This window comes from Limulus polyphemus, unplaced genomic scaffold (genome assembly GCF_000517525.1).
Source record: "Limulus polyphemus unplaced genomic scaffold, Limulus_polyphemus-2.1.2 Scaffold3743, whole genome shotgun sequence".
NCBI lineage: Eukaryota > Metazoa > Arthropoda > Merostomata > Xiphosura > Limulidae > Limulus > Limulus polyphemus.
The window spans coordinates 55,169-70,839 of NW_013669353.1; the positions used below are offsets into that span (position 1 = coordinate 55,169).

At 36.7% G+C, this 15,671-nt stretch overlaps 1 protein-coding gene across 2 annotated transcripts in view; it reads left to right on the top strand.

Moving 5' to 3' along the window:
• The window catches only part of LOC106469959, a 98,240-nt gene that overhangs the window by 51,241 nt on the left and 31,328 nt on the right, over window positions 1–15,671 (top strand). For both annotated transcript variants that reach the window (XM_022398523.1, XM_022398524.1), the window contains exon 15: window positions 11,270–11,448. In XM_022398523.1, the coding sequence (XP_022254231.1) occupies window positions 11,270–11,448 (179 nt within the window). The remainder of the gene's footprint in view (window positions 1–11,269; window positions 11,449–15,671) is intronic.

Sequence of the window (15,671 nt, forward strand, 5' to 3'; positions counted from 1 at the left end):
AATAAAACTAAAATGGATTAAGACGTATATATATCTTTATGGCGAAACACTAAAATACTTTAAAACGCTAAGAATATTTTTTTGCAGGAAGATTTAGAAGCGGGGCAGTCTCAATTAGAACATCTTCAAAACTTAATTACTTTTAACGATTTTAGGTGAATAAACGCGCCTCTAGTTTTTAGGAGTATGTTAAAATTGGTAAGGCTAAATATCGCTGAGATATCTGTTGTTTTTTATTACCCCCCTGGGGCTTAACGGTAAGCTTATAAGCTAAGAAAACCAAAGTTCGTGGTCATATCGATCAGTGGGTACAGCGCAGATAATTAATTTGGCTGCTTTGCACTTAAACAACACACATAAATAATTTGTTTTTTAATATTTCATACAAATTTTACTCTCTTTCTCCATAGCCCCTCAGTAGTACAGCAATAAGTCTGAAGGCTTATAACACTAAAAATCTAGTTTCGATATTCATGGTGGGCAGAACACAGATAGCCCACTGTGAAGTTTTGTGTTTAACTACAAACAAACAAACTTTTATGATAACCTACATTTTACTATGAAACAGGCTTAAAACAAGCTAAAAAATGCTCATTTCTACATAAATACATCTTAGAATCATATATAGGTACCCCTGTGTGAAGGCGGCAAGATTTACAACGCTAAAATCAAGGGTTCGATTCCCCTAGATGGGATTGCTAAAAACACACACAGAAACATGTACAACTGTATGGAAAAAATATCGTGGTAACCGTAACATTATTATCCAACATATAAGAAACATCATGTAAATCTACATGTATAATTAACGGGAATTTGTACACATACTTAAAGGTAAATTTAAGAAAGTAAAATAGAACTCTGGTACCATAGTATACTTCGCCGTCATTTACCCTTCTTTTACTGCCAATTTATTTCCATCTATCCTTTGTTACTCATCTTTTGCTACTTTCTTTTATCATCCTTTACTGATAATATATTTCGTATTATATTTTATTACCTATTATTATCAATATTTGTTTTTCCCGTAACTTTGTGTTCAAGGTTGTTTTTAGGTTAGTGTGCGTATCTGGAACAATCTGTGTAATGCACAGATAAAATAATTTATTGCACAAATGATCGTGAACGTGCATTGGAATGTTTCTTTGAAATAGCACTAGGGGGCGCCGTACATGCAACTTAGACAGAAGATTGAGGAGATAACAACACGATTTTAAGTTTTGAAACAATAGGACATGGTGGTGGAGTTATGCATCAGAATGACTGCAATACTCTGAGCATACCGCTACAGGACCAACACAAGATGTGGGCTATGTTTTGTTATATCTCTCAGATTAAAGCATCTCAGCACCCAGTTCCATCCCACTTGGTTCACACGATCTTCTGATCCCACCCCTGTTCACTACTGGTTATGAGACTTTCTGAAGATACAAATCCATTGCTAGAACCTACTCCTGAAGGATAGACGCCATTGCGACGGAAATTCGGGCGATTCCTGGGGAGGAGATGTCACGCCCTATCCAACATTATTATCAGGATGGCCACATTAACTTGAAATGTTGATTCAAAATTCAAACAGTTGATATAATTATGCCCCCTAGTATCATCTCCGGAATATTATTTTAAGATGAAAAACCCGAACAACTTATATATCAAAACAAAACATATATAAAATGAAATAGTCTCCATTTTTATCGATGATGCCATGCTTGATTCTTTTTGATCAGGGACAGTGTTATTTGATCGTTGCTACTCTGGGATGAATTACTTGCAGATTTTGCTTGTTGTCTAAAATACACGAAGAAGACTTCTTCATCATCTCCTTCGGTACTCGAAAATGACGAAAAATCACTTAAATCCGCATGTGCTGAACTTTCATCACCACCACCTTCCATCTTTTTTGAAAGTTTTTAAATTATCATTTGTTTTATAGTTTCTTTCCTAGCGTTCGAGCTAATTCAAATGAGTTTAAACATGAGGGAAAAGCAACAGCAAGAATGTGATTCTCATTGACAAAGGCAGCTTCAAAGCACTTCTCAATTCCTGAAGTCAAAACATTAACAAGTTCCTTATAATTCTGGAGTGGTTCACCACAAAGATCTTTCAGTTTTGCCAAACATGCAGTAAGAGTTAGCAGAAGTACTTCCATATACGCTATATGTCACATGACGATTACATATTATTTGATGAAGTTTATATCCGAAAGGTCGAAACGAGCGATACCCAGCTCATCACACAGTTTATTGATTGAACCCTCTCTCTTTGTCATTATGCTCTCCATATGAATGAATGCATCTACATCGAATTCCACCTAATAGTGTATGGAACAACAAAATGATCGCCTAGTTCTTATTGTATAAGGTCAACTGATATAGTGCTGCGACTCTGTTTATTTCAAAGCGTCTGGTCCTTCACAACTGCCAATCAGGACACTTTTTGAACGTACTCTCATTCACATCCTTTCCTACATCATTGGTTGCTACTAATTGAGTGTATGTGCCGCACATCGAGGATACTCAGGGAGAAAGCAAACCTCACTGGTCTCTGTCTCACTACTAATGATATTGGAAATGCTGTGGAAGTTTCTCTCATTTTCTTGTTCTTAACTGCTTGACTCGGGTGTGCTTTGCTTTGCTGTGGAATCGCCTACATCACTACTTTAAGGTTCAGCTCTTGATTGAGTGGATAAGATTCTGCAAGAATAAATAGTAAAATATAAAAAGAGAGATATATATGATGTGTGGTATGGCTTCGTATCACCATGTTGGTATGGTACTGCAGTATTGGCATGGTATAATAATATTAGGTTGTCTAAAATTTAATGTCGTGTTTTGGAACATTTTCATTAACCACCCCCAAAAAACGTACATCATGTATAATAGTTAATTGATTAACTTAAACGCCACGTTAGTGTAGCCTATATAATGTGTAAAGTGATGGCACACGACGAGGCACACATTCGGCATGTAATGCTCTTTAATTACAAGAAAGGGAAACAACGCCTCTGTAGCCACAAAGAATATCCGAGAAGTTTATGGAAATGTTTTGAACGTTCTTAAGTGTCAACGATGGTTCAGTAAATTTCGTTCAGGTGACTTTAGCCTTAAAAACTGTGATGGCAGAGGCTGATCTGTTGGAATTGATATTGATGCTCTGAAGACGCTGTTGAGTCTAATCCAAGGGAACACACTCGTGAAATGGCCCTGAAATTGCATGTCTCTCATGAAATAATACATAAACATTTAAAGTATATGGGAAAACTCTATAAAGAAGGTGTTTGGGTGCCTTACGAACTCTCCGATGATCATCCTTTCCAACGTGTGAAAGTTGCTTCGTCTCTTCTGGCGCGTATTGTGCGTGAACAATTTTTGGACAGATTGTCACCAGTGCTGAACAGTGGATTCTCTATGCGAATATTAAATGCCAAAAACAATGGCTCAGTCCTAGACAAAAACCACTTCCGACCCCAAAACCTGGACTCCATCCGCAGAAAGTGATGCTTTGCATTTGTTGGAACATGAAAGGAGTAATTAATTTCGAACTTCTCAATCCACAGCGAACTGTCAATGCAGAGATCTATAGTCAGCAACTGGAACATTTGAAATCAAGCCCTTCATCAGAAACGCCATTCACTCGTCAATCGGATGGGTATTCTTCTCCATGACAATGCACGTCCACAAGATTATGGAGTTTGGTTGGGAATTGGGAGTTCTCGCCCACCCACCATACTCTCCAGATATGGCAACATCAGATTACCAACTTTTTCGTTCGCTGCAACACCATCTTAATGGGAAAACGTATGGAAATGTGAAAAACGTTAAAGAGGATATTGACATGTTTTTTTTGCTTCAAAGCCAAGTGATTTCTTTAATCAGGGCATTAAAAACCTGATTGTAAGATGGAAAATTCCCTTCACCAGCTTTTAGGTCTCTCTTCATTTATTTCAGTACACCCATTCCATCGAGTGCAGCTGTATAGCATATTTTTTCAACAGGGAAAGACATTTGGAGCCAAAAAGAGCTGGACTGGTGGATCACAATTTCGAGAAGTTAATGCTACTAAAATTAAATAACAAACTAAAACAATGATAAAATGGAACAAATAATGGGGGCGTTATAATGTGACGGTCAATCCCACTATTCGTTGGTAAAAGAGTAGCCCAAGGTTGGCGGTGGGCGGTGATGACTAGCTGCCTTCCCTCTAGTCTTACGCTGCTAAATTAGGGACGGCTAGCGCAGATAGCCCTCGTGTAGTATTGCGCGAAATTCAAAACAAACATTCAATGATGGTACTTAAAAAACACAAAATCAAAACATAAATGTATAGGATGACAGTAATAGTAATAAATGAGCTAATATTCTAATATAAAATAATAGATTTCCAATATTAGAAGGTATTGCATTCCTTACGGCTGAAAGGGCGGGCATGTTTGGTGTGACGGGGATACAAACCCGCGACCCGCAGAGGAGTTATAAGGAACATGTCGTCAGCAGAAATTTTTAATTTCAAAGCAATAACACAAACACAAAAATTAGAAGTATGGCTCAAGCTTTTATTGTAGTTAATTAGTTAAACATTTATGTTTTGAAAATTTGTTATTAGCTAATTGTCGCCGTAATCATGTGTTCCTCTTAACCGTTGTTTATTTTCAAGACAATAATTACAAATTTTTGAGTAAATAAAAAGATTAGAGTCTTAAATCAATCTGGAAAGTATATCATTTCATTTGATCATACCCGAAACACAAGGTACCAAGAGATATTTTGGGTATGTCCATTTGGAGCTTGTAATGAAATTAGTTTTTTTAAATACGTGATTTCCTTTACGCATATATCTAATGTAGATACTCAAATATGTCATTTGGTTATATCGTTATACACAACATCCAAGACATTTGTTGTTATCAATAACTGAAAAGGTAAGAGTAAATTGCATTATTCAATAAAAATCACTGAACATGAAATTGCTTGAACGCCTTTACGTGTTCTCATTTACTTCAGTTTTGCTTCAGAGGGGAATATATAGAGTGCATACTGATTTTCCCGCCATATTTAGTTTCCACCATGTGCAGATGATTAGGGTAGGGTGGATTTGAAATAGAATAGTTACAAATCAACCCATTTCTTGCAAGAAAAGTCCTTGAAAGTAGAATTACATAACAGATGTGTAGCTCTTTAACTGTATAACTAACATTCAAATGGTGTGAGTAATGGTAGTTTTAGGTTTAAATGACTGATAAGTTGCAAAGCTAAATCTATTAGTGATAATTAGGGGTCTGTTTATAGAAACAAATAATTGGGACATGATGAGATGCATGTAAATGAGTTCACAGAATGGGTAAAGGAGATCACCATTTTAATTCAACTCCATATATATGCTTTGCATTTCTTAGTATAATGCTACATTATAATAAAAGCTTAAGTTATGATCTGTGGAAGTAGTCTAATACAAAATAATTATTCTTATTAGCCTGCTATAGCTGGATTTACTGTAAAGGATATCATATTAATTTCTACACCTATCTTTGCTAATATACAGAGGTGGTATGCATTTTGGTGATGGGTTTCATATTTGTATTTTTAGAATGGGTGGTAAACAATGTTAGCAGCTGAAATATTATCACAGAAAAAAGGCAGCAGAAGGGAAGGGCTTCTTACAATTTTTTACTTTTTGATTTTAGGAACAATATAACCTGGTAAAGGAGGTGAAAAACAGTAGCCATACTCATCAAGGTGGAAAAATATAACAGAATGTAGCCTGAATGCTAGATTTTTGGCACAAGGTTTTTCAGTAGTTATATTTTCAAGAACTGTATAAATCATACTTATAGGAGAAGATTTTTTTTTCAACATATTCCAGTTGAATAATGGACACTTAAGAAAGCTTGGCCCATATTTGTGTATCTATCAACCAGTGTTTATTCTCCATTTCTTGATGAGCATATTATAGATATTCAACAAAACAAGGATAATAAGAATATTTAATTGTTTTTCTAATTTATGGAATATGTTGCAAAGAATTCATAAATATTGACATAATGATTTCTGATACGGTACCTTACCTCACATTATAGCTTTTCTTACTCAGCGCTGCCCTCTATATGCAAATGTTTTTAGCATGCCACATGTCCTGTGGACTATGGTTGCTTAGAATGTTAGCTGGTGATACATGCACTCCAGCCTCTGTCCATTCCTGTCTGGAGGATGATGTTGCTTGGGTTACACACTGCTGCTCCTGATGCTCCACCCCGGTGGGATTGGGCCCGAGAGGTTGATGTTACATAGAGTAGTATGGCAAGGGTTGTATGAGACACCTCGTCAAAATTGTTTTCAGGTGGAGGCTAATCCAACCATTCTTGATATATACCCATGGCCAATAATGCACACTGTTGACATAGGGTATTCTACAAGATCACTAGTAGGTTTTACTCATGGTATTTTGCTTCAACAACATGCCAATTCCAGACCATACTAACCCATAAACTTTCATGAGTAAAGCAGAAGGTGGTTGCTGCCCATTCCTGCCATCTCTTTGATTGAATAAATCAGGAGCAGTCAACTTGTCAAACTAGTGTTTTTGTGGTCACCCTTTGCACTGCCTCTTGTGGAATATGAGAGTTCTTGTCACTTTTAAGTTTCTAGCCACTGGTGTAGTGGACCATGGATGAAACTCCTGAATGTGCTCAATTCCATTCAGTACAGAGTGGGGCAGTGGTGTTCTGCTGGTGTAGGTGGCATAGATTCTCCACTCATGCACACCCCTCCATGCAGTAGGACCCAGAGGTTGATGTTGCACGTCCATGTGCTTCAGCTTCTGTGCAACCCTATCTGGGTGATGATGTTGCTCATGAAACTCAATAGTATATTCAATGAATTAGAGTAGATCCACCACATTGCAGTTCATCTCTCTGATTGGAAACCCTCATCTTACCATTGACTGGATATCAGTTCCCAGTGAGTGGTTTTGAATTTGAGCAGAGCTAATCAATATAAAGCCTCACACGTGTTGGACATGACTCCTCATCCTTCCTCAATCACAGATTTTTGCCTCATGCACTCCACCTCTGTTTAGTGGGTCCTGAAGGTTGATGTTGCACAGATCCAGTTTGATTTGGGCCAGCTCTCTGGTTTCTTGGGATGTCGACCAGTTGTCCATGCATTTCAGCTTCTGCATAGTCCCATCCAGAAGATGATGTTGCATGGGGTGAATGTAGTCGCTCTGGTGCACCACCTGAGGAAGGTTCACTACCTGTGGCAGATGTTGTGCAGAGTGGAACTGGTCTAGTTGGTTTTGGAATTGAAGTGAACCACCACATTGGCACATCCCTTCCTACTGTTGTTCGGAGGTTGTATGGTGTTGGTTGTGGATTTGTCGTTTTGTCATCTGGTATGGAATGTTTCTCTTTCCATTCTACTCAACTTGAGGTGAAGATGGTGTGGACCCTCCTCCTACCATGGGCTGGAGCATGTATGCCCAATATCACCTGGTTTTGGACTGGAGTTGACCTACTGAGTACAGTCTGACACACCCTAGCCACTCTACACTAAGGGGAACATCCATTTTAGCTCTCCCCACCATCTGGTCTGTGACTGGGAATCCTATATTAATTTTTCTCCTGAACTATGATTCCGGAGATTTCACTGTTATGTGAGGTTGGACCCACCCAGATTTTTTCTCTCATTCTTTGGGTGTGATCCTCCCAATTTCCACCAGTTTAGGCGACACCTACTACCACTCTGTGTGAAGAACATATGTGGTATAGAAGTGGTGCGGTCTTCCACATGTGTTCCTTTCCCAACAGAGGTTCACACTCCATGGATGTTTTTCGGATGCTTATCTATATACCTTGCACTGGTCCTCCACCTTTTCAATGTGGGATTCTAGCTACGATCTGAGTAATGTACACTGAAAATATATTTCTAATATGCCCTTACCTACTTTCACACTTCCCACTCTTCCTCAACACTACCAGTGCTTCATTTCTGCCTAATCTTGGTGGAATTGAATAGAGGGAGTAATGAGCATCAAGAGGGTGTGCCATATGATAATTTACATGCAAAGACACAATAAACCATGTTGATCGTGGAATAGGTGGGAGTTTCAAGGCTTGTAGCATGCAAAAAAAGTTTGCATAAAGAGAGCAGCACTGAACAAGAAAAGCTATTATGTGAGAAGAGGTAAGTACTTATCAGAAATATCTGATGATGAGGAATCCACTTTGAGACTAATAATGCTTGGAAACAGCTTGAATGGGTAATGAAGAAAAACATTAAAATAATTTTAACATAACAGCAAATGTACAACGTTTCAACAAGTTTTTGTCATCATCAGGTACAAGTAGTTTACACTGACATAGATATATATATACAGTATGAAACAAAGAGGTCACACGACCAACACCCTGGGGTGGCAAGATATTTCTTCTAAGTCGTGCAACAATATCGGGTCATGTGACCTCTTTGTTCCATACTGTATATATATATATATATATATGTCTGTGTCATTGTAAACTACTTGTACCTGATGATGACAAAACCGTGTCGAAATGTTGTATATTTGCTGTTATGTTAAACTTATAATAAAATTTTTCTTCATTACCCATTCAAGCCGTCTTTAAGCATTATTATCAGAAATATATTTTCAGTGTAGGAAAATAATAACTTTCTGAACTTTTAGGTTGATATAGATTAAGATTTATTGTCAAAAATAATGAAGTAATACATAATTTTCAAATTATCATTTAGTATTTGTGTTTTCCAAAGATGAAGATTATATTTTGGACCATGGAAAATGGAGAATTTTGTGTGTTAACCTCTGTAATATTGTCAGCTGTTTTGCTTTTCACAGTTTCCTCTTGGTTCCAGTTTGAAATTAAAGAGTTTTATACAACAAATGTTTCAGTGAGAGGACTGACCTATATCTTTTGAAAATAATATAACTTTGCATTGTCATTTTACAGCAGGAAATGCAAGTGAGATAAAGCAGATTGGATCTTTTGGAAACTTTCTTTTTAGGCTTATTATTTTGGACTTATAATTTTGGATTAATAATTCTCAGTTTGGGAATGTGGTAGTGCTGTATCTTTTTTTGGTTTTCCAATTTTGCGTGCAGATTATCACCTACAGTGTTTGGTAATAAATATTAAAGTTTAATATAGTTGGGAAGACGTATCAATTGACAACTAAAGAAGCATCCTGTGCTTTCCTATCTGGACAAGAGAGGTGTTACAGTTATCTCTTGATATTTTCCTTCTTACAGTAGAAATACTTAACCATATTTTGCAAACCATACTAGAAACTTACTAAATAGTATCAGCTCTTCCTTTTAAAAATTCAATGTAATGTGTTTTATATATTTGTAAATTTTTAGATTATGAATTTTCCAAAAATTTGTTTTCATTGGTTTGAAAAAAACAAAAAAACTTTCTTCATCTTAGAATTTCAATTATTTTTCATTGTTGTTCCATTTTATATATCTAGTCAGTTTTAACTTACTTGATATTCATTAACATATTTATTTTGGGATTTTATTTTACTAATTGAAGCAGTCCACCACTAGCCCCCTAGTGACACAACAGTAAGTCTGGAGACTAATAATGCTAAAAATTGAGTTTCGATACCCATAGCCCAGATAGCCCATTTTGTAGCTTTGTACTTATCTACAAATTTTAAAAAGAGAGGAAAGAAGCTGAAAGGTTTATCGATGGTTTAGGACTTCATCTTTCAAAATGGCATCATAATTATCCTTGTCAGGCATTGTATACTTTACTTTCCTCTAGTGTATATTTCATCCTTACAATATTTTGAAATTTTTCTAAGCTCTACTCTAGAACTTGCTAAATCTGGTTGAAGTCATACTATATTCAGCCTACAGAGTTACTTACTGTAGCTAGTTCAGTCAAGACACTTATTTAATATTTCATGCAATAGTTGTATTTTATCCTGCTTTACTTTGAGTAGGGAGGACTGCTGTGGAAAAGGTATTTGTGTATTCTGGTGCTTATTTTCTGATTGGTCAGCTGCAAATAGAATGATCGATATGAATATAGTTTTTCTGCTATCACATCATATTTCTTTCTGACCTCCAAGGAGAGAAGGTTTAGTCTCAAACTTAATTGAGAATTTCAGGTTTGCTGATTAAGAATGATCTGTGTTACTTTAACTTTCACTTATTTGCTTATCATACATTAATCCCTCATTAAATGCATTTTGCTTCATTTTCTATTTTTACATTTTTAATTCTTTATTTGCAAGATGTTTACTAATGTGATTATCACCCATATTTTACTATTTCTTTTCTCCAGCAAACTGAAATGTTTTTTTTTATTTTGACTGCAACACTGTGTCTTCTCTCATTCATCTCACCTGTGATAAATCAAGACACTAGTTCTTTCATGTACTAAATCCTTAAACCTCTAGATTTTGCAGAGATCAGGTAACTGAGATTTACATCAGCAGAGAACTGATGTATCAAGAGCATCACCTTCACAATTGGGAGAGCATGCTGCTTTTACTTTTGTATATCTCATTTTTTGCTCTAATAAGACTGTTGTCATAAGCAAATGGATGTTATTTCTGCATTAATGCATCTCCTAACCCAGTTTGAAATGTATTACCTAAAGCAGAATCATGCTATTTTAACGTTGGATATGATATGACTTACACTAGAGCAGTTTAGCTACCAAAGTTTGCATCAAGATATGGAAAAGTTTACACATTAATGAACCTTGGTAAAAACTTTCCCCGGTGTTCCACAAAGTCATTCAGTCTCCAAATCTCAGTAACATTTTGTGGCTTTGGAATTTATAGCACTCCCTGTTTTCACTTAGTTGTATCTTTGTTTACTAATAAAGGAACTTCTTTTCTCCTCAGTTTCACTCTAAATCCATAAGCAACAACACCAAATAATAACTATTCCTTATGATGGTCATTAAAACCATTTCATCCCCATTTCCATTTTCCTTAGATTAGGGTTTCATTAACAGTGATTTGAAACTACATGTAATCTTTTAACTGCCCAATCTTGTCTTCTCTTGAACTCTCCTGGTGCAGTTGAATTTCAAAATAGCATTAATCATAAATGAAAGAGATATTTTATGCAAATAAAAACTATTTTATTTCTATAATAATGTAACGTCTATATACAGGGAGACATGAGTGGATAATTTGATATTTCTGTGTAAAATGGACATTGTTGTCAGTGCAGAAAATAAATGTATGTGTAAAATGTATATAGTACTTTGAATATATATGTCTTATTTGTCTTGTAGGGTCCAGCTGTGTTTGAAGATCAGGATATTGAAGAGCTACACATTGCAGCACATAGAGCTTTCTTTGCCCGTAAATTTTACACTAGTTTTTATCACAAAACCAGAATGGTAGCTGTGAAGTTAGTTCATCAAGAGTATTACTCCATACTGAATCACTTTATTGATTCTTCTATAATCAGGTTAGTTACTTTCCTTAAATTTTTTGAATGACTGTTACTGAGACTTGGTATTAAACTGTTATGAAGATGTTCAGAAAGCAACATAGGATATGAGTAAATGAGCATGTTAATATGAGTAAACTGTGACATGCAATACAGTTACAAAATGGCAACTACAAGTGACATTATTTTTTTCACACATCAAGTTCTTACTGAAACAGAGTAAAAAGGCTATGCACATACATCAGCAGCTTGAGATAATAAGCAGTGACTCTTTGGTTGTGTCTCAAAACAGCCTGCATGGACAATACATTCAAGAAAGTTGGGGATCTTTAAGTAAGCTAGCTGCATGCATTTGTGTTTGTAATTCCATATCTGAATTTTACCAAATTGGTATGATGAAGTTAATGTACAGTTGTTAGTTAAATCTTTTCCAGAACAGAGAAGTATCACTGATATCCCATGATTATTTAATTCTCACAATGGATATACTTAACCACAGTGTATGAAAGTTGGTACAAACTTGTATCTAGTTTTTGATTAAAAATATTCATTAATTTGATTATTATTTCTATCATTTTTTAGGTTGTGAAATTTCCCAAATTTTGTTGTGAAGGGCTGTTTTTAAAAAACCCATTAAAAATACTTCTTTCAATCTTAGATTTTCATATTTTCTATTAGTGATTATAAGTTGTTTTTTGGTGCAAAGCTACATAATAGGCTATCTATACTCTGTTACTATGGGGGGGTGGAGGTGGGGGAATTAAACCTCAGATTTTAATGTTGTAACTACATAAACATACCACTGATCCACTGAGGGACAGTACAGTTAGTTTAAACATACTTGGTGTTCATTAACACATTTCTCTTGTTACTTTATTTTGCTGATTGAAGTAGTCACCACTTCTCAAAAATAAAAACATGGCAAAAACTCACAAAGGTTATTTGGTGATCTAGAACATCATTGATACTTTTGTCAGGCATTATATTGTGATCTTTGTCCAAAATATTTTTGTTCAAATTCAATATATATCTAAGAACATGGTTGCCATGGGTACGAGAAAAGTATGGAAGGGATATATAATTTTATTCTTCCAGGCCTGGTGTCAAGTTTTTATGTATAGGTAGGCTGGATCCTTTACAGTAGGTGTCTGTGAATTGTTGGTGACAAAATTTCAACAATAAACAAACAGTACATAGCCCACTTGTTTTAAAATAATATATATTAATATAAGTCAATTGTATATACAAATGTTCATCTCACTGTTAATTACCACAAGTCCAAACAGGTTCATTCAGTTACTTTAGAACCCAAGTGACAAGATGAATTATTCTTCTCTATTCTGTTATTACAATACAGTCTGTAGTTACTTCACTTTAAAATCACCACTATAACTCTTTATGGCTAAACTCACAATCATGCTGTCAATATCTGGCTATCTATCTAACTAACTATGTCTAACTGATTCAAACTACATTTTGTACACGTATTTATAGCCTGACCAAGGCCTAGAATCTTTTACACACTACAAGATATTATGATCAATAATACTCATTCAAAAGAAGGAGAAAAACTTAGAAGGTTCTAGTAACATGATGCAGTAGTAAAATAAGCACCAATTTCTAACAATGGGACTACACAACATATGATTCCTACACAGTTATGTAAACAAACCTGTGATAAACTACTGCTTCTAAACTCGAAGGGGGAAAATCCTGTACTTACTTGTGGAACTTCTTGGTAAGCAAATGATACTGCCTGCAGGTACCTGTTTCAAACAAGTAGTCTCTCCTGGGACATCTTCTTCATCATACTCTTTAAGACTCTGTTGACTCTCTCTCTCACACAAAGTCCATTACATCTGGGGTTGTATGGGGTGGTAAATAGCTGCTTAGTATGCACTACTCTTGCATCAATACTGAGGTAAACTGGGTCCCTCTTTCACTGAAAATTTCTTTTGGAAAGCCTATTCTACAGAACACTTCTAGGAGGGTTTCTGCTACTCTCTCCACTTCTATATTCAGGAATGCTATGGCTTCTGGGTAACATGGCGCATAGTCAACTACTGTCAGCACATACTGGTTGTCCTTGTCGGATACAGTTGCTAGTGGTCCAATCAAATCCACAGATACTCTGCTGAAGGGCTCTTGGCTACTTTCCCTCTAGGTACTGTCCTTTGGCAGATGTCATATGAACTACAGAATCTGATCACATCTCTGAATACCCCTGGCCAATGGAAGTTGCTGGTGATTTTATCTGACATCTTCTTTGCTCCTAGGTGTCCTCTCACAATTGACTTGAGAGTCAGCTTCATCACTTGAGTCCAGTATTCTGCTGGTACTATGATTTGTTTAACCTCCCCAGTAGAAATGCTTTGATAGATCTAGTGTAGCACTCCTTTCTGTTCCTCTGTTCTGTAAGCCCCTTTCCACTTTGTCTTTTGCTCAACTTTCACCCAGACACTGTTTCAAAGTTTAGGAAGTGAAGGGTCTTTCTTCTGTGTTTTAATTAGTTCCCATAAACTTACATGTCACTTTTCGATGGGTTTTGTGTCTTGCTTGCTTTTCTTTTCTTGACCTCTTGTGGTGACAGCAGATGCCTCATTAATCTCCTTTCTGTCTGGTTCCTCCAAACTTCTACTGCCTGGAATATTGCCAATCACCATGTTGTAGATGGGTTCCTTCATACACATGGCCTCGAGGTCTCCCTTGTAGTATGGAGTGTCCATCTTTATTCTTGCTATGGGAAACTTTCTCACTGTCACATCAGTCAGCACACACACAGATGTATCTTGCCCATCATCTGATCATCAGATATTAGATTGGTTCTCACTGCTGCACTGCTTCACCCAGTGTCTCATAAGACTTTCACTTTCTTGTCCCCGACATAGCCTTCACCTACTGGCATGTTGTGGTTTGTTAGCACCTCTCAATGTTTTACACATGCTCTGGCCACCACTGACAATGTTGATCCATTTGCCAATTTAAGCTGACCATCAGTCATGCACTGTTTAATCATGATGATAGCATGTCCTTCTTGTGATGAATCTGGCAAGTTGCCTCTATTCTGTTTCTTCTGGCAGCAGCATCCATGGTCACAGTCACTCTTTTCTTGTTTCTTGCAATCACCATCTTTGTAGGTAGCTCAAGCTGTTTTGTGTTGAGATTTTTACAGTTGCTTGTTGGTGATAGACTTGCACCCACTTGCAATGTAACCATTTGATAAGAAGCATAACATCTCTTTTTTCCCTTTTGTCTATTGACTTCTTGTCACATTTGGTGGCATACTGCTTCTGGTCAGCCATCCCTGGCTTAGACTTTGACTGGTTATTCTTGGACTTGGCCTGTTATACTCCCTCCATGGGCTTCCACATATTGTTCTGCCAACTTGATAATCTTGTCCACATCTTTTGGTGCTCTTTCTTTTAGGAACAGTGATATGTCAGTGGAGCAGATGATCATGGACTATTCACGTATTAGTAGATCTACCAGTCTTTTAAAACTATCTTCTCACTTGGCCATATCAGTCTACCTTTTGAAGTATCACCATAGACGTGCCACAAACTGAAATACAGTTTCTCTTTGTGCAAAAACCTTCCTCAGTAAGTTCATAACATTTCAGTAAGGCCATTTTTAACATCCTCTGATGTCATGCACACATAAACTTGTAGGCTATTTCCTGTGAGATGGTGACTGAGACAGACTGGCCAGTTGTCATTGTCCCACTTCTGACTTTGGGCAAATCTTTCATACCTCTCCAGAAAAGCATCCATGTCATCTTTTTGGTCATCAGATTTGCCCATTGTCATTCTTGGGTCCTTCATCTTTCTGTTTGGTGAGCTTAGTGATCTCAGTTTGTGCTCCTATTCATCCCTATTTCTAGTCTCTACTCTCTCTCCTTTTCTTCTCTTTCTCTTTGTGCTCGGCCCGGCATGGCCAGGTGGTTAGGGCGCTTGACTCGTAATCTGTGGGTCACGGGTTTGAATCCCTCTCCCACCAAACATGCTCACACTTTCAGCAGTGGGGGCATTATAAGGAGATGGTTAATCCCACTATTTGTTGGTAAAATAGTAGCCCAAGAGTTGGCGGTGAGTGATGATGACTAGCTGCCTTCCCTCTAGTCTTTCACTGCAAAATTAGGGATGGCTAGCATGGATAGCCCTTGTGTAGCTTTGCATGAAATTCAAAACAAACAAACACATCTTTGTGCTCTTCTCTACTTTTTAGTCTCTCCTCTCTCTCTC